The following is an 18097-nucleotide window of genomic DNA, read 5'->3' as shown; positions in this document are numbered from 1 at the left end:
AGCATAGCAGGGCAAGTGGAACAGGTCAGGAGTTACTAAGGGAGGGTATACAAGTGGGGTCCCTCTGGGATCAGCTCTGGGCCCGGTTGTGTCCAATATCTTCATCAATGATTTAGATCATGGCACAGAGAGTACACTTATTAAAAAGTCTGCGGGCAATACCAAGCTGGGAGGGGTTGAGAGTGCTTTGGAAGACAGGATTATAATTCAAAATGATCTGACAGCCTGGAGAAATGGTCTGAAGTAAACAGGATGAAATTCAATAAGGATAAATGCAAAGTGCTCCACTTAGGAAGGAACAATCAGTTGCACACATACAAAATGGGAAATGACCGCCTAGGAAGGAGTATTGCGGAAAGGGATCTGGGGTCATAGTGGATCACAAGCTAAATACGAGTCAGCGTAACGTTGCTGGAAAATGAAAAATAAAAAACAAACAAAAATGAACATCATCTTGGGATGTATTAGCTGGAGTGTCGTAAGCAAGACACGAGAAGTAATTCTTCCACTCTCTTCCGTGCTGATTAGGCCTTAACTGGAGGATTGTGTCCAGTTCTGGGTACCACATTTCAGAAAAGATGTGGACAAATTGGAGAGAGTCCAGAGAAGAGTTTAAAAAAAAATAAAAAGATAAAAAGGGCTAGAAAACATGGCCTAGGGACAATTGAAAACACAGGGTTTGTTTAGTCTAGAGATGAGAAGACTAAGGGAGGACATAACAGTTTTGAAGTACATAAAAGGAGGGAGAAAAATTATTCTCCTGAACCTCGGAGGCCAGGACAAGCAGCAATGGGCTTAAATTGCAGCAAGGGCAGTTTAGGTTGGACATTAGGAAAAACTTCCTGTTAAGGAGTTAAGCACTGGAATAAATTGCCCAGGGAGGTTGTGGAATCTCTGTCATTGGAGATGTTTAAGAGCAGGTTGGACAAACACCTGTCAGGGATGGGCTAGATAATACTAAATCCTGCAGTGAGTGCAGGGGACTGGACTAGACGACCTCTCAAGGTCCCTGCCAGTCCTGTGGTTCTATGGACCAGTGCAACAGGGGATTGAGTTTCCTGCTCTCCGCACCCCATATTGTGAGCGACGTGGTGCAGGATCCCCATTACTGGGTGGGATGGGCATGTCTTTACACTGCATTTACTTACACTAACATTCAGTTTGTCCCGGTAGAACTCCAGCAGTGTGGCACTGACCTCCACTGCTCGCTCACGCTCGTGCTCTTTGTTCGACCTGATCCATGGGCCTAGATGCTGTAGAGGCAGACCCAAAGACAAGAACTCAGAGAGGTGGCTGAAGGCTTGCCCCTAGACCATGGAGTTCTACGACACAGCCCAGGGCCTATGGCATCTACAGAGCATTGCGTGCTGGGGTTTATCAGGGTTAGAGTGACAGCCTACACAGGACACACGGTTATGCTCAGGAAGATAACTGCAGTCTGAGGGATGGGCCAATTCTCACTACTCTGGGTTCAAGCAACTCCCAGGAACAAATCTGCCAAGGGCAGATGTTGCCACCTTCCATCTCTCTATGGCACACGTGTCCTTTGGTCCACAGACTGCCCAACTGAACTCCCAGTCTGTTCTGTTGAATGAGGAGAGTATTGGGCCCTGAGACTAGGGGTGCTGCTGTGTAGGGCTGAGCAGGCACGGGCAGCACAGCTAGCCATTGTGTGGCTAGTGAGTACCAGAGGTGGCTGAGATATGGGCACCTCACTTTAGGCCCCAAATACCAGAGACTAATGTTGAGAGAGTGACCAGAAACCCACATTATCTTCCTCCCTTTGCTCAGCATTAGGGTGGTGAGCAGCCAGCTAGGTGGTAGCCAGGAGCCTTCCCACTCTTCCCCCCGCCCAGACTCTGGGGCCACCCACCTCGAACATGCTCTGTAGTCCATGGGGAGTCAGGTCCTTCTGCAGCATGCTCTTCAGCAGTTCCTTAAGGGCACTGATGGTGTCATAGTAGAGAGTCTATGAGGAGGAAAAGGCACAACATTACCACCAGGTGACCGCTCAGATCTGTCCCAGTGGAGTCGGTCTGGCCACAGAAGGGCACCAAGCTTTGCGTGAGGCCTGTGCTAGCTGCTTGCTGCATGGCATAACAGAGCAGCAGCAGCTGCCTTCCTCTTGGGCACAAAGGTGCAGCTCTCAGAGACACAAGGCCCAGCAAGCGAGGCCTCCCCGTAACTGGAACTGCTTGGCCACATGGTCTAGTGACCCTGTGGGGTGGAACTCTCAGAAACGAATGGCTCTAGCTTAGACTGCATGGCACCTGCTAGCTAGGGGCTGGAAAGAAGTTTGCTAGGCTGTAAAGACCCTCCCCTTTCTGAAATCCAGAACTTCCTGGCTCACTAGCCTTTCTCCCAAGTCCCAGGAGCACCTTCGGGCCCCACATGGTGCATTCTGGTTCACAGAAGGGATCCCAGAAAACACAGAGGGTTTCAGACTCTTGAGGGAAAGTTTTAGGAGCTTTATTAAAAGCTGGTTTGAGCTGCCTGCCCCTGACCTCTGGTTAATGGGACAAGCCCAGAGACAGCTTCAATTCCTTCTTTGCAGTTCATGTGAAAGCTGCCCTCTAACTGCAATATGGAACTTTAGGGGCTACTCTTTAGCGGCATGTTGCAATGGCTGGGTGGCAAACAACCAGGTTGTTATTTGTTACTGCTCAGCCGTATGTAGATCTTCGAACAAAACCCCATTGCTTCAGCCCTATGGGCTTTCAAAGGCTGCTCAGAGAAAGATGCCTTTTCCACCAAACAGACAGTTTGCTGGGTGCCTGGGTTGTTCTGATTTGGCTCTGGGAACGTGGTGTTAATACACCTGGAGTTTTTGGAGGCTTATCAGTGAATCAGTGTTTTCTTACTCATGTTTTGTGTGTAGGAGTTTACGGGCCAGGTTTCCCCAACAGGTGCTGCACTAGTCAAGTGAAGGAGAATTGAAGCGCGTATTACACACCGGAAAGGCACCAATGACAAAGAACTAAGTGGCTCATGGGTCTGGCCTGGCACACACAACTTTCCACCAGTGAGGCATCAGTTCCAGTCCAGCTGAGATCAGTGACTGGCACCATCTCAATGCTGTTCTTCAGAACAGACATGACCGGACACCAGCTCTGAATCCCATTGGTGCACTGCCAGAACTAGCTAGGAGCAGAGAGGGCCCCAAACACCACACAGACTGTCTAGCTCAGACAGTTCCCTTCCCACCTCAGCCTGCTGGCAGTTCAATTCTCTACCTCCTTGTGCAAGGCGTCTGGCACGTGCCCATCTCTTTCCTTCAGGATGTCCAGCGGAGGAAGGGCCAGCAAGCTGCTCAGGCAGGTATCAATCAGTTCCCTGTGCTCAGGCTCGCTAAGCGGAGGCTCCAGTATGCTGACAGATGAGTTAAGGGAGCAAGTGAGCAGACACATGCCATTCGCTAAAGGGAGCTACCTCCATACCAGCCACCATTTTAATTTGCATTCTTGCTGATCTCGCTGCGCGGCCAGTGGCAGAGCTGTTCTCCACATCTGTGTCAGGGACGGACACGTGCTGCAGGATGTTTAACTCTAGCTCAGAAACAAACTCTCTCTCTCTCTCTCTCTCTCTCTCTCGCAGAGTTTAAGATGAAGAGTGAGGCCCTTGGCTTTCTATTTTGCATGAAGAGATTTCAGTGCAGAGCCTGAGCAAGACAACCAAGTGCATAACGCAGGTGGGGAGCGGGGGTGGGTACTAGCGAGAAGTTTTCTGCAAGAATTGTCTCAATCTAAACTCCTGGGGTGCACATATGGAATGGGACACGCACTGGCCAGGCACTGCAGATTTGTACTTGGTTTTCATACCACTCACGTGAGACGGCAGCTCAAGCTGCCTCGGCAGGTGGTTTCTCGTTATTTCCATGGAGGTGGGAGTACAGGGAAAGGATACACCAGGTACGTGCAGGAGATCATGGCTCTCTGGCGAATAGGAGTTCTCAGCAAGTCCAGTGGTTCTGTTTTGATAAACTCCTAGCATGCAAAGGGAGAGAGGTTAGCAGAAATCCATCACCATCTCAAAGACAGCTCGCCCTGAGCAAACCACAAACGTTTGGACCCAGAAGATAGGCCACACAAGGTCCTGGAACAACTCCACCTCCACAGAACAGCCATGCGAACAGCCATGAACCCTGCCTTCCAGCCAATCTCCACACACCGCCTCCCACGCAGACCACCACTGACCTGGACAGTCACCACACCTTCTTCCCACGTTCAGCCTGCTCATTTGAGAGTCTGCAAACCATGCAACCGTCCTCCACTTCCAGTCTCCGCACGCCTCGTTCCCCGCCTGCACTAACTCCCTCCCTGGCCCCAGGAAAGGGGACAGACACCCAAGAACCTCCCCCAGAATCCCTGGCTGAGGCAGAGTTGTGTCTATCTAACCCAGCCCCCCAGTCCTGACCTAGGTCTCAAGAGAAGTAGCCCAGAATTTCCTCTTACCATCATCTGAGCTAGGAGCTCTGCTTTGTGGGAGAAGAGGAAGGCACCGGACTGCACGCTGTTATAAACGGCCTGGCTGATCATGCAAATGCTCCGAATGAGGCTCAGCTTCAACGTCAAATCCTAAGTGTAGAGAGCACAGGACGAGCAGTGAGGTGCAGGTCTAAACCCAGCGGCATCTACCCACACACTGACCGGGGTGCACTGGGCTGGCAGGCTCAGCCACCCGTCAAAAGGTGAGCACAGCAGCTCTTTCCTCGCCTGCCTCTATTCCAGTTGCTCTGCTGTGGGCTCCGCCAGCTCTGCCTCTCGTCCAGGTTACAGCCGCTGAGGCTGGTCTACACCTAAAATACAGGTCGATCTACGAGGCCAGCCAGCACTGGGAAAGCTTTAGTACCCTCAGAACAGTACCTAGGTCAACTCAGGCTGTGCCCACGCTGCCGAGGGAAGTCGACCTACGTGCTGCAACTCCAGCTACGTGGAGAACGTAGCTGGCGTCCACGTGCCTTAGGTCGAGTTACCGCAGGGTCTACGGGAGAAAGTCTCCCGGCGACTTACCTTACTTTTCCCCTCGGGGGGTGAGGGGGTAGAGTACAGGGGTCGACGGGAGAGCTATCTGCAGTCAATATGGCAGGTCTTTACTAGATCGATCTCAGAGCGTGGATCCCGGCTGTAGTGTAGACCTGCCCTTGGTTTTAGGTGTAGATGTGACAAGGTTGACAAAAGGATTCTTCGTCAGCCTGGCTTCCGCCTGTCAGAGGCGGATGACCTGCATCGACCGAAGGGGCTTTCCTGTCAGCGTAGGAAGCGTCTGCACAAGGACGCTAGAGCGGCACAGTGACAATGCTGTCCCTGTAGCATGGACATCTCCCCAGCTAGCACGCATCCCAGCCCCCGAGGGCTTTCCAGCCCGTGAGCTCCTGATCCAAACGCAGCCTCCACCCAGCCAGCAGTGCGCCCGAAGAGACGCCTTGCACCTCCCACCTGACGAGGTGGCACCCAAGGACAAGGTGCACGTGCTGGAGATTCAAAGTGCAGAAGCTGCCACCTTAAAGGGAGCCTTGCTCCAAGCCCAGTGTTTTTAAAACGAAGAGCTCGGGAATCTGCACTTCGGACAAGGCCTCCGAGCCTCCCGAGGAAATACCATGGAGCCATCCAGCAGCAGGGCCGAGACACATGCCTCACCAGCAGACAAATGTGTCCCTGTCCATTACTACTTACTCTGCTGTAAAGAGCCAGGCTAACCCCCAGGCCCACAGCAGGTGGGAACGTTCCTCGCACTGCCCGTGGCTTTGCCCGTCACCCCATGAGACAGCAGTCAATCCCTTGCAGCACCAAAAAAGGGACTGCCGCAGGGATTAATGTAGAGGGCCCCGATCCCTTTAGATCTAGGGTATGCGATAAAAGGACTAAGGCCTGGTTCTTCTCCTGGGTACATGCAAGTTGAGACACTGCTCTACTCCAGCCACAGCTCCCCAAATGAAGGCATAGTCCTAGTGCCCCCCCTTCACCACCCCTCTCCCCGTGGACCCTATGGAGATGGCTGTGGAGCCAGCAGCGTGTTTGCCAGGGAGCATCCCGACTGCTCAGAGCGTGCCCAGAAAGCCATGGTACAGAAGTGGTTAGTGCCAACAAGAAACCAGAAGGAAAAAGACATTAGTGAGTCTGGAGAAGGAGGTGTTCTGGCCTGAGATTTTAACTTGAGCTTGACAAATGCCACGTTTTGTTCCTCAGTCTTTTATAGTAGCAGAACGCAGCTGCCTTCCCCTCCCCAGACAGTGACCTGGGTATCTGGCCACTGAACACCTGTTCTGGGTGGGTAGGGACTTTTAGCCGAGCTGTGAACTGTGGCTAGACCTCAGGGGTCATTAAGCTTCCCCACCTAGTTACATCAGTGCTGCTCAAATGAGCTGGGGCGGGGGAGAAATGGCACACCAAGGTCTAAGGGGCAACTGTGCTCTGGGAAGCAGCAGTGCCGGAGTGGCACCTGGGCTCTGGGGTTATTCTCCCATTTTTGCAGCACAATTTGAACACGTGAGGCTGACAGACCCGACCACACTGCCTGCGGTCTGAGAGCCAAGCTGAGGGTCTCCTTTTCACGCAGTCGCCAGTGAGAGGTTCTGCAAGGCAAAGGAGGCTGTCCAGGACATCTATGCAGCCCTGTAGCTTTCAGTGAGTTTGCACAAAAACTGAGTGCGAGAGGAAACCTGCTGAAGGCACACAAAGGAAGGAAGACACTCCAGCTCCCTCCTGCTGACTCTGCGGGGCTTTAGTGACTACAGCCAGCCGACCTGGAGAGCGGAGTGCCATTTTAGTCTCTTCCAGACCAGAATCATGCTTTCGGCTCTCAGCCCCTCCGATAACAAGCACTCGGCCACAGGGCAACTCTGCTGTTCACCCTGTGATGGTCTCATTCCTCCCCAATGCCAGACTTCCCTGCTGAGAGCACTGCACAGAGACCCCAATCACGAGCACTGGTATTTAGTAAGCTAATAGTCTCCTCTCTAGAGTGATCAAACAGAGAGACAGAGAGAGGCAGGCAGAGCAGAGAGTAGGTCAGATTTAATGCCTCACACTGTACCTTGGTTTCTACCTTTATTCCCAGAACCTGAACAAGTAAAAGAAAAACATGTTAGCAAGGTTAGCAAACACTGAAGTGAGCTGCCTCCTCCCAAGACACGGCATGAGCCCCTCCAGGGGTTGGCATGGGCCCTTTCAGATGCAGTATTTGCACACCCAGCTAGGCTGTTCTCACTCGTTCACATGCACACAGGCAGGTCACCTACCTTGGTGTCAAAGTAATGGAAGATGTTCCTAAGAATGTCTGCTTCAATTCTGGACAGCACGAGTTCTTTGGGGGCATACCTAGCTACGTAGCCATAGCATAAGATCAGGGTGCTCTTTATCTTCTCCGCTTCATTATCGTTGCGGTCCTGAGACAAGAGATAGGAAAGAAGCTAAAGAAGGAAATGACCTGTTGGGCCACCCAGTCCCTCTCCATGATAAGGCAGGACTGGTCCCCTTGGCCAGTCTGTCTGTGGTCCTGGGATGGGACCTCCACACAGGGGGTGGGGCTCAGACTCCTGGTTCCCTTTGTATTATTTTCCTGTCCATGCTGCTGTTTGCAGCTCCCCTGCAGATTTCATTACCATGCTGTTTACATGCCTCTGCCGGAGTAACGTGGTTACCAGACATGGGCCAAGAGAGGTCTGTGGCATTCCCTAGATTGCCTCCAGCGCCATCCTGTGCAGGACCATAAATGGAGTGATGCTAAATAGCCACCAGTTTGCAGAGCACATGAACCCAACTTGAGAGTATCCATGTGAGAGACAGGCTGCCTATGAGAGTTCGGGTTCTGTGCACTAGAATTACAGTCAGCAGGGTGGGTTAGCCAGAGAATTCTTTCCAGCTGCTGGCACTTTGCATGCCCCATACCAAACTAGAAAGCTATTCTCTTGCTTCCTTTGCGAACACTTCCGCCATGTACTGCCCTCACTTTGCTCTGCTGTTACATGCACGCAAGGTAAATATTTGACAACTGTAGTTTCTGGTGATTGCCATTAGGTGGCACACACTGATAGCCTGCCACAGGTGGGTATGTCGGTCACTCCATGGAGAGCAATCTACTGCCCTCCCAATAAGTGCAAATTCTTGGTTTGCCATAGTGGGCTGAGTCAATGGTCTGAAGCAACAGTTCTCAGACTGGTTTGTTTCCTAGGGGGCTCCTTTCTCAAGATGACCTCCTGAGGTCCCTTCCAACCCTGATAGTCTATGATATTCTATGATTCAAGAGGTTTCACAGTAGGATGTGGGGGCTGGGGTGATGGGCCTTACACAAGGTGGTCAGGAGAGCCACTGTTCTAGAGGGCGGTCAGCTCAGAGTAACCTTGGAGGGTCGACTCCCCAGCACAGCTGGGCCCCTGGAGTGAAAGCATTGCAAGTTCCCCCTCCCAGCGTGGAAGAGCAGTGACCCTTCACAGGCTGCTCTTTACGAGCGGAAGAGCTTCTGCGTCTCCGCAGAGCGGCTTGGCCCCCGCCAGGACACGGCCCTCCTGCCTCAAGATGGGTTCCTCCCCCCAACCTCATACCCATTATACTGTGTGCACCTTTGACCAGAATCAGACTATTGACCCCTAGCCTGGGTCCGTCTGTTGCATGTGAAGGGCCCATAATTTGGGCCCAAGGGGCACAAAGCACAGTGGGGGCGAGGGCAGGAGACTATTCTGCCACCTTCCATCGGCAGCCACCACACCTCTCAGGACTTAGACATTAACCAGACCTTGTCAAGGGGGGCAAGCCCAGGCCAAGTCCACTCTGCACATCCCTGTGCATCGGACTCCCACCAGAGACAGGGACAGTGCAAATGCATTTAAGGGCAGGCTCTGGCTGCCAGCTCTTGTGCACTCCCTAGTCAATAGCTCCCCTTTGGGGACGTGCGAGGCTACGGCCCACACATGGCTCTGAACAGGTAACGCACTGGTGTTATTCACCATCCAGCCTCGACCTCTCAGGAGACTCCCTATTTGGCAGATACAGACACTGAAGCTGTGGCTTCTCCAAGGCCTCCCAGCAAGGAAGAGGCAGAGCTGGGACTGGAGTTCATAGGAGGTCCCAGTTCCCAACCCTCTGCTCATTCCACTCCTCCCTGCAGCCAATGACACTCCTGTGAGAGCAAGGGGACTGGGCAGCCCCCGTAACATTCCCTTGAGACACAGGGGACTAGGCCTGTTTAGTGAAGAGCTGCTCAGGTGTGGAGATCTGACTGTGTTGGGGCTCTGGAAGCACCTACCCCCATCACCCCACTCCAGGTTACTTGGCCCTTTTACCTTGAAGATACTGAACAGTCCCACTGATTTTTTGAAGATGTCGGATTTGACAAAGTCTTCTAGTTTGGCCAGGGTTTCGTCCAGGTGATTTATTGCACAGATCCCAAAGCTGGAGGCAAGTCCCTGGAGGATGGGGAGAGAGCTATTAATTCACCAGCCCTGACTGGCCTGTTCAAAACACAATTCTTGGTGGTTTAACACCAGGCTTTCAAAGCGTGCTCAGCTGACAGCGGGCTTGGCAGTTTACGCTCTCCACAGAGCAGCGGCTCAGATATCTTCATATGGGGACGCAGCTTGTGAAAGGCTCTAATCTTTGCATACAGCCAAGCCACTCAGAGCAAAGTGGAGTCTCTCATGTAGTCTAAATTACTAGAGGAGTGAAGCTTTGGCCTGCCTAGCAGACCCTAGTGGGTCATGACACACCTGGCCACCCAGGCTAGCCACATCTGTCAGTATAAACAAGCCAGCTATACTATGTTCTCCAGAAGTCACATGAGTTTTGCTTCCCCAGCAGACAGACAGGAGCAAATTCAAGGGAGTCCAAATCTACTGGGAATCAAAAGCAACTTTAGCAGGTTGCCTTCCGCATCATAACTCCCCACACCAGGTAGTCCAGCAAGTTGGGCTGAAACTCCATAAACCGTTTATTAAAAACTGGCCCTTACTGGATCAGAGCCAGTCACCATTAACTTATGTCTGTGCTGCCCTTAAACATGACTAGATGCAGGGGTAACACTCACCCCGATACATCTGAACAGTGCAAAGTAACGCTACATGGCAGCTTACGATAGCGACAGAGAATCCTGTACCTGGGTGACAGCTCAGGGGAACTTCAGGGAGCCCATGTAATCACCAGGGAAAGAGACCACTAGAGGCAGGCACCCCAGGGCTGGTTTCCTCTCTCACCCAGAACACTGCGGCACTAGCAGCCAGGCGCTAACATGGTTTAAGGTATTACTCTGTGACTGACCCAGAGAGCGTACCTCTTGGGAGTTCAACCTCTTCCCGCGGTACCCCATATTCCTTGGATCCCCCTGTACTGAGCCAGCCTGTTCCGAACTTCGCTTCTTTATGTAGTCTGGCAAGCACCACTCCCCCCCAGACACTAGCTAGAGTGGGTAGGGAGACAGCTTTAGGTCTCAAACGAGGCCATGCGCTAAGAAGGGATCGTTAGTGTGGCACTGGGGAAAGGGTAGGAAGCAGCTTTATCTCCAGGCCACATCTGCCTGGCCATTGAGTCTTGGGCCAAACCCAGAGGGAGACATGAAGAGGTGGAATAAGCTGGTTATAGAAGTGCCTAGGGGGGCAGAGGGCTGGAGCCCGCACTAGTCTGTCATTCAGTGGGTGTGTGACACACAGAAGGAGGAGGGGCATGCAGTGGGGAAGCCCCCTTCTCACTAGAGGACATGGTGGTGCTGGCCCACATGCTGTCTCCTCACCTCCCTTTCTGCTTCCTCCTGGTACCTGGCTGTTTCAAGCAGCTCTTGAAGCTGCTTTTGCACCACATCCTTGTTCGAACAGACCCCAAGAGCTGTTCCAATGCACTTATACAGGAAGTTCTGGAAGACAAGAAGAGGAGCATTGTGTTCTATAGAACCAAAACACCAGCAGAGCCCTTGGGAGAGCAGACATCACCCATGGCCTTCCACTCAGCCTCCAGCTACCCTGCAATGCAAGCCACAGCTCAGGAGATCATGTATTGACTGTACGGCCCAAGTGCACACATTGCTCTGACCCCTCTCAGCACCCGAGACTCCAACTGGCCAGTTTTACTCTTGCAATAGAGCATTCCCAGGCACAAGGGGAGGACAGGATGGGACCCTGCACAGGGACAGAATAGGACAGGACACAAGAACCCAGGGTTCACTGGCGCCGGAAGGGAAGGCGTTGCAGGGTAGGGGTCAGGCAGGAAGCAGCAGCGAGCTTAGGCTACAGCAGGGAAGCTGCAAGTTAAGTTTTTAGCTCAAACAGTCCAGACGCTAGAACCAGCTGCTCCCACTGCAGCTAGCCCATGGCACGTCTAGCCACTCCATGCACACTCCAACCCACGCCTGCCATTCGGCTGCCGCTCTTGGGGGGACGGGCCCGCGCACGCACCGCTCTCGAAAACCCCAAACTCGGCCAGCCCTGCTTCAGCACACTAGGACCACAGCAGAGACAACTGGTGCAATTCATTAACCCCCCCTTGGCGGCTCTAGGCTTCCGCTACCACATGTACGCAGGAGACTCACGTCAGCCTTGGCACCCCTCACTTCCACAGCCTCACCTCACGTCTCTCCTCCCACGACATTTCTTTCCTTCGTGCTCTTCGCTGCCCAGGAGGGCCAGAACCTCGGTGACCCTCAACACCGCACTGAGGCAGACCCTAAATCCTGCTCTGTTCTTCTCCAAAATATCGCCAAAGCCACCCACTCCTCCCTGGCTGCACCCATGAGACCCTGGCTCGCTCACGCAAACATGGACCAATTCGCCACAACTAGAGTAACTGAAATGTTGGGCGATTCCTTGACTCAGGGGCCCGAACGCCCCTCAGAGGCGGCGCACTGCAAGGCACTACCGTGGTGACACCGCGGCCGCCACTTCTTCCAACGGCGCCTAGAATCCACGTCGTTGGCTGTATGCGGCAGCTGACCAAGATCAGCCCCAGGCTTCCCCATCCCCTCCAGCTGGGCCTGGCTGGGAGCAGATGCTTCCCTCTGAATGCCAGAGTACCCAGCCCCTGCACCCCAGCCGCCTCCCCAGGGATACAAGCCCAGGAGGACGGCGACGACAGACCTTCTCGGAGGGAAAGCCATTGTAGCTGCTCAGCTGTTTGCACATTTCCATGCTGAACTGACAAATCCAGGCGTCGTCAGAAATCGCCATCAGCGTCTCCCGGAGGAACTGCAGGGGAGAGAAATGGAGAGAACGGATTTCTATTCAGAGCCTCCCGGCGTGCGAGGAGAAGAGAGAGCCCCTGCCCAAGTGCTGGGCGTGTTTAAGCCTCTATTTAAAGCTCAGAGCCTAGAGTGTCTGAATTCAACACACACGCAGAGATGGAGACTCCCGAGAGGCACTGCTAAGACAGGCATTCAGAGCATGGGGACGCATGCAGGCTCCACTCTGCTGAATGGAGGCAGGGCCCCAGAGGTTAGTGACTGTCATTATCCGAGGCCGGCCCAGCTAACTCTACTCTGCCTCTCAGCTATTTCCTTCCAGCTCTCAGCACGAACACTGGTGCTGCCTTGGAAGGAGTCTGAGGGAGGAGGAGGAGGAGTTCTTCCTGGAGGACAGCGTGCTGCCTCTTCCCGGAGCAGGAGGAACCCCTGCACTAGTTCCTTGATTGCTCCAGGCCTTATTTTAAACTTTAACAAATCCCCTGCGCACACACTGTTCTGGGATTCGTGCCCTCTGGCGACCCAGGAAGCCTAGAGAGGAGACGGCTCGGGTACTTCCCCTACCAGGCCCTGCCTGAACCCATCAGCAGCTACGCTAACCTGAGCCCCGTCATTTGTCCGAGCCAAGAGGTCTCTTCAGAGCCGTCCGTGGCGACTGGGGACACACAGCTGCCTTGCAGTGGGGGCAGAGGTCCGGGTTCTAGGCCTACAGCCTTGCACATGGCGTAAAGGCACGCTCCCTCTGCCGCACTGACCCTCAGAGGAGGCTCAACGGCCTCTTGAGCAGACACAGTGTCGCCAAGTGCTCCAGGCTGCATTTGGGACCCCCCGACCCTGCCCCCCACGCGTGCACCCCCACACACCCCATTAACAATACAGGCTATTACACCCCTTTGAACACACTTACCAAAAGCAACTTGTCTTCCCACTCCTTCGGGGACAGGGATTTCTCCGTATTTGCTACAAGAAAAACCAAACCCTTCGTGTGTGCCGGTTTCTGATCAGCACCCTACAAAGCACAGAGCGCAGCAGGCAAAACAGGCTCTCCTGGGGATCGGAGCCAACGCTCCAAACACAGCCATGGACACGTTACTAGGTCTCACAAGGAGGCTGGTGTGTAAATGCAGTGTGGAGAGGAACCCAGTTACCTTTGATTTAACACACAGTTTAAGTGCAATATTTTGGGAGACCTAAATGGAGTCCAGTTATCAGTTACAGTGGCAATAAGGGTCATTAAATCAAGGTGCCAACTGAAGAGTTTGCAAAGAACATGAACTTACACCAAAGAACCTCTGCGCTTTTTGGCATGGCTGGTCACACTGCCCCCACCCCACTGGTGGGAGCACTGAGATTATTTCACTGAAGTGTCCCTAGCCTCTGTTTGCCAGAAGATGGGAATGGGCAATGGGATGGATCACTTGATTCCCTGTTCTGTTCATTCCCTTTGGGGCCCCTGACATTGGCCACTGTTGGAAGACCGGACACTGGGCTGGATGGACCTTTGGTCTGACCCAGTACAGCCATTAGATAAATGGAAGGATTAGCTAAATGCAGGAATGGCATTGGCCTTGCAGAAGCAGCAGGGATCAGAGGATGTGTGTAGCCTTAATTGGCCAAGTGTTTCTCTTCTGTGGTTTTCTAGACTTTGCTCCTCAAAGCTCCACAGGCTTCAAGGTGTGGCTGGCCTCCTGATGCCTGAAGGCAGGCTTTTCCGGGACACAGCACTGCACACCAGCCCCGTGTGACAGGGCAGGAGGGCTGCCTCCTGGAAGCTGCACATCGAGGATGCTGTCAGAGGTGGGAGACAGCCAGCCAGAGCAGCTCGTGGGTTGTTTACAGTGATCTGCATGGCCTCTTCATGTTTGAATAGTTACAGTTTAATGCTGAGTAGTTCCAGACTGCTGCTCATCCCCACAGTATCCGAGTGCAACAGCGCACCTCAACAGCAGCCTTTAGATATCACAGGCCTCTGAATAAGACTTTCGCTTGTGGCCCCATTAATGCCTTACCTTCCAAGTGCTCTACTAAGGGGGGAATCTTCTTATTCCACAGCTGGCCCAGCATGGGATGGATATTAAGGTGCAATACATTCAGTAGACGCAGGGCAGCTGCCCCCCGACCGTCTCCTAAATATGGCTGTGAAGACACAGTCTGGGGGAAATGGGGCAGAAGAGAATTACAGCAGGTGAATTCACAGTTGTGTATATAATTCCTGTAAGCACTGGAAGGCTACAGAAAGATGTGGAGGTTAAGTATAGCTTCGCTCCCCTCCCCGAACCCAGCACAATTGCTTTAGCCATCATGGAAACACCAGCAGCCAGGACACAAGCATGCAGCTGACAGAGGGGAGACAGGATGTTTTGCCAAGGACGTGGGGGCAAATCCTGTTTCCTGAGACACGCTAGAAAGTTCCCAATATCAAAGAGTAGGGGGGCCTGGTTTTAAAGAAGCTCCTGGGTAATATTTCCAAGAGTGCCCAAGTCCCGTTTTCACAGATGATGTAGGCACATGGAACCCGAAGTGCCTAAGTCACTTATGAAAACGGGACGTTTCTGAAAGTATTTCCCCTTGCTCATAAAAGGGCCGACAGACTACAGAGAACTCTATCAGTAGAAAGGACCCAGCTGCTGCTCCCTGGATCACAGCACGTCCATCTCAGATTACAGTGATGACAAGAGCGGTAAGGCCATAGGAATGATTATTCAGGCTTTTACAGCACCCCTGGCTTGGAGGCACCAGGGCCTGGGTAGTCGGGGGGCACTAGTACCAGGGCAGACCATTCTCAGCCTGGTCTTCCCACCCCCTCCAGGGAAGAAAATGCCGCCTTCTTTCAGTACAAAGAGAACCCAGACAGACCAGCCCCAACCTCACTCACCAGCAGCCTCGCCATTAGAGCACACGGCGATGGCAGGTTTGCTACAAATACAGAAACAAGTGTCAGATGGGAAACTTGCTCACCTAGAGCTTGAGCACAAGACTAGACGCTCTGGATGCTCAATGCTTCCTGCTGAAGCAGGCACAGAATCTGCCCAGGAGAGCAGCTGCCGATACAAACCATGTGTGTCGTAGTGGATGAGGACGGCATTCTCTCCCTCCTCTTGTTTCTTTGTAGCCAGGTGCATTAAGCTCCTGCATAGGGGGGTCAGGGCACCGGTGAACTGTATGGGGGTCACGAACTCCAAGAGATACGGCCAGAGAACCTGCGGAGAACAAGTCAATCATGTTTGTCTAGCACAGGAGCGGGCTAACTTTTTGGACTGAGGGCCGCATTGGGTTTCTGAAATTGTATGGAGGGCCGGTTAAGGGAGGCTGTGCCTCCCCAAACAGCCAGGCATGGCCTAGCCCCCACCCCCTATCTGCCCCCCCCTCACTTCTCGCCCCCTGATGGCCCCCCTCTGACTCCTGCCCCATCCAACCCTCCTTGTTCCCTGATGGCCCCCCCATGGACCCCTGCCACATCCACTGCCCCTGCTCTCAGTCCCCTGACCACCCCCAGAACCCCCACCCCTAACTGCCCCCTACCACCCTATCCAACCCCCTCCAAGGATTTTAAAGACTCCTTATTGAGGTTGCAGGAACAAACCATCCTGATGTGTAGAAAGAATAGTAAATATGGCAGGCAACCAGCTTGACTTAACAGTGAAATCCTTACTGATCTTAAAACTCAAAAAAGCAGCTTACAAGAAGTGGAAGATGGGACAAATGACCAGGGAAGAGTATAAACATATTGCTCGGGCATGCAGGAGTGAAATCAGGAAGGCCAAATCACACCCGGAGTTGCAGCTAGCAAGAGATGTTAAGAGTAACAAGAAGGGTTTCTTCAGGTATGTTAGCAACAAGAAGAAAGTCAAGGAAAGTGTGGGCCCCTTACTGAATGAGGGAGGCAACCTAGTGACAGAGGATGTGGATAAAGCTAAATGTACTCAATGCTTTTTTTGCCTCTGTTTTCACGAACAAGGTCAGCTCCCAGACTGTTGCACTGGATAGCACAACATGGGGAGGAGGTGACTAGCTCTCTGTGGAGAAAGAAATGGTTCGGGACTATTTAGAAAAGCTGGATGAGCACAAGTCCTTGGGGCCGGACGCGCTGCAACCGAGGGTGCTAAAGGAGTGGCGGATGTGATTGCAGAGCCATTGGCCATTATCTTTGAAAATTCATGGTGATTGGGGGAGGCCCCGGATGACTGGAAAAAGGTTAATGTAGTGCCCATCTTTAAAAAAGGGAAGGCGGTGGCTCCGGGGAAACTACAGGCCAGTCAGCCTCACCTCAGTCCCCTGAAAAATCATGGAGCAGGTCCTCAAGGAATCAATTCTGAAACACTTAGAGGAAAGTGATCAGGAACAGTCAGCATGGATTCACCAAGGGCAAGTCATGCCTGACTAATCTAATTGCCTTCTATGACGAGATAACTGGCTCTGTGGATGAGGGGAAAGTAGTGGACATGTTATTCCTTGACTTTAGCAAAGCATTTGATAGTCTCCCACAGGAAGTTAAAGAAATATGGGCTGGAAGAATGGACTATGAGGTGGACAGAAAGCTGGCTAGATTGTCGGGCTCAACGGGTAGTGATCAATGGCTCCATGTCTAGTTGGCAGCCGGTATCAAGTGGAGTGCCCCAAGGGTCGGTCCTGGGGCCGGTTTTATTCAGTATCTTCATTAATGATCTGGAGGATGGTGTGGATTGCACCCTCAGCAAGTTTGCAGATGACACGAAACTGGGAGGAGAGGTAGATACGCTGGAGGGTAGGGATAGGATACAGAGGGACCTAGACAAATTAGAGGATTGGGCCAAAAGAAATCTGATGGAGGTTCAACAAGGACAAGTGCAGAGTTCTGCACTTAGGATGGAAGAATCCCATGCACTGCTACAGCCTACGGACCGAATGGCTAGGCAGCAGTTCTGCAGAAAAGGACCTAGGGGTTACAGTGGACGAGAAGCTGGATAGGAGTCAACAGTGTGCCCTTGTTGCCAAGAAGGCTAATGGTATTTTGGGATGTATAAGTAGGGGCACTGCCAGCAGATAGAGGGATGTGATCCTTCCCCTCTATTCGACACTGGTGAGGCCTCATCTGGAGTACTGTGTCCAGTTTTGGGCCCCACACTACAAGAAGGATGTGAAAAAATTTGAAAGTGTCCAGCGGAGGGTAACAAAAATGATTAGGGGACTGGAGCACATGACTTATGAGGAGAGGCTGAGGGAACTGGGATTGTTTAGTCTGCGGAAGAGAAGAATGAGGGGGGGATTTGATAGCTGCTTTCAACTACCTGAAAGGGGGTTCCAAAGAGGATTGCTCTAGACTGTTCTCAGTGGTAGCAGATGACAGAAGGAAGAGTAATGGTCTCAAGTTGCAGTGGGGGAGGTTTAGGTTGGATATTAGGAAAAACTTTCACTAGGAGGGTGGTGAAGCATTGGAATGGGTTCCTTAGGGAGGTGGTGGAATCTCCTTCCTTAGAAGTTTTTAAGGTCAGGCTTGACAAAGCCCTGGCTGGGATGATTTAGTCAGGGATTGGTCCTGCTTTGAGCAGGGGGTTGGATTAGATGACCTCCTGAGGTCCCTTCCAACCTTGATATTCCATGATTCTAACCACCCCTTCTCCCTGACCACCCCTGGATCCCTAGCCCCTAACTGCCCCCCCCACCCCCCCATCCAACCCCCCTTCTCCTTCCTGACTGCCCCCATTCAACCCCACTGTTCCCCACCCTCCAACAGCCCCGACCCCTATCCACCCTCTGAACTCCCCTGCCCTCTATCCAATCCCCCCCACTCCCTGCCCCGTTACCGCGCTGCCTGGAGCGCCGGTGGCTGGCAGCGCAGCTGCACCAGGACAGGCAGCCGCGCAGCACAGAGCACCGGGTCAGCCGGGGTCTGCCGCCCTGCCGCAGTGAGCTGAGGCTGCGGGGGAGGGATGACAGCCTCCCAGGCCAGGAGCTCAGGGGCTGG

General features: G+C 53.0%; 1 protein-coding gene across 7 annotated transcripts in view; it reads right to left on the bottom strand.

Annotated features, from left to right (window-relative positions):
• The window catches only part of MROH1 (maestro heat like repeat family member 1), a 111611-nt gene that overhangs the window by 43403 nt on the left and 50111 nt on the right, over positions 1-18097 (bottom strand). For 4 of the 7 annotated variants that reach the window (XM_073329839.2, XM_073329838.2, XM_073329837.2 and 1 more), the window contains 14 exons: positions 15209-15353; positions 15029-15069; positions 14163-14304; positions 13061-13113; positions 12053-12160; positions 10717-10836; positions 9278-9400; positions 7238-7384; positions 7033-7059; positions 4452-4574; positions 3904-3983; positions 3234-3369; positions 1874-1969; positions 1149-1253 (listed from right to left, as the gene is read on the bottom strand). In XM_073329839.2, coding sequence (XP_073185940.1) covers positions 1149-1253; positions 1874-1969; positions 3234-3369; positions 3904-3983; positions 4452-4574; positions 7033-7059; positions 7238-7384; positions 9278-9400; positions 10717-10836; positions 12053-12160; positions 13061-13113; positions 14163-14304; positions 15029-15069; positions 15209-15353 — 1446 coding nt within the window. The remainder of the gene's footprint in view (positions 1-1148; positions 1254-1873; positions 1970-3233; positions 3370-3903; positions 3984-4451; positions 4575-7032; positions 7060-7237; positions 7385-9277; positions 9401-10716; positions 10837-12052; positions 12161-13060; positions 13114-14162; positions 14305-15028; positions 15070-15208; positions 15354-18097) is intronic. The other 3 variants (XM_073329843.2, XM_073329840.2, XM_073329841.2) reach the window with 2 other exon arrangements.

The sequence above is a fragment of the Lepidochelys kempii genome, chromosome 2 (genome assembly GCF_965140285.1).
Source record: "Lepidochelys kempii isolate rLepKem1 chromosome 2, rLepKem1.hap1, whole genome shotgun sequence".
NCBI classification, from domain to species: Eukaryota; Metazoa; Chordata; order Testudines; family Cheloniidae; genus Lepidochelys; species Lepidochelys kempii.
The sequence above is the reverse complement of the archived record's forward strand: the minus strand, read 5'-3'. Positions and strand labels throughout refer to the sequence as shown.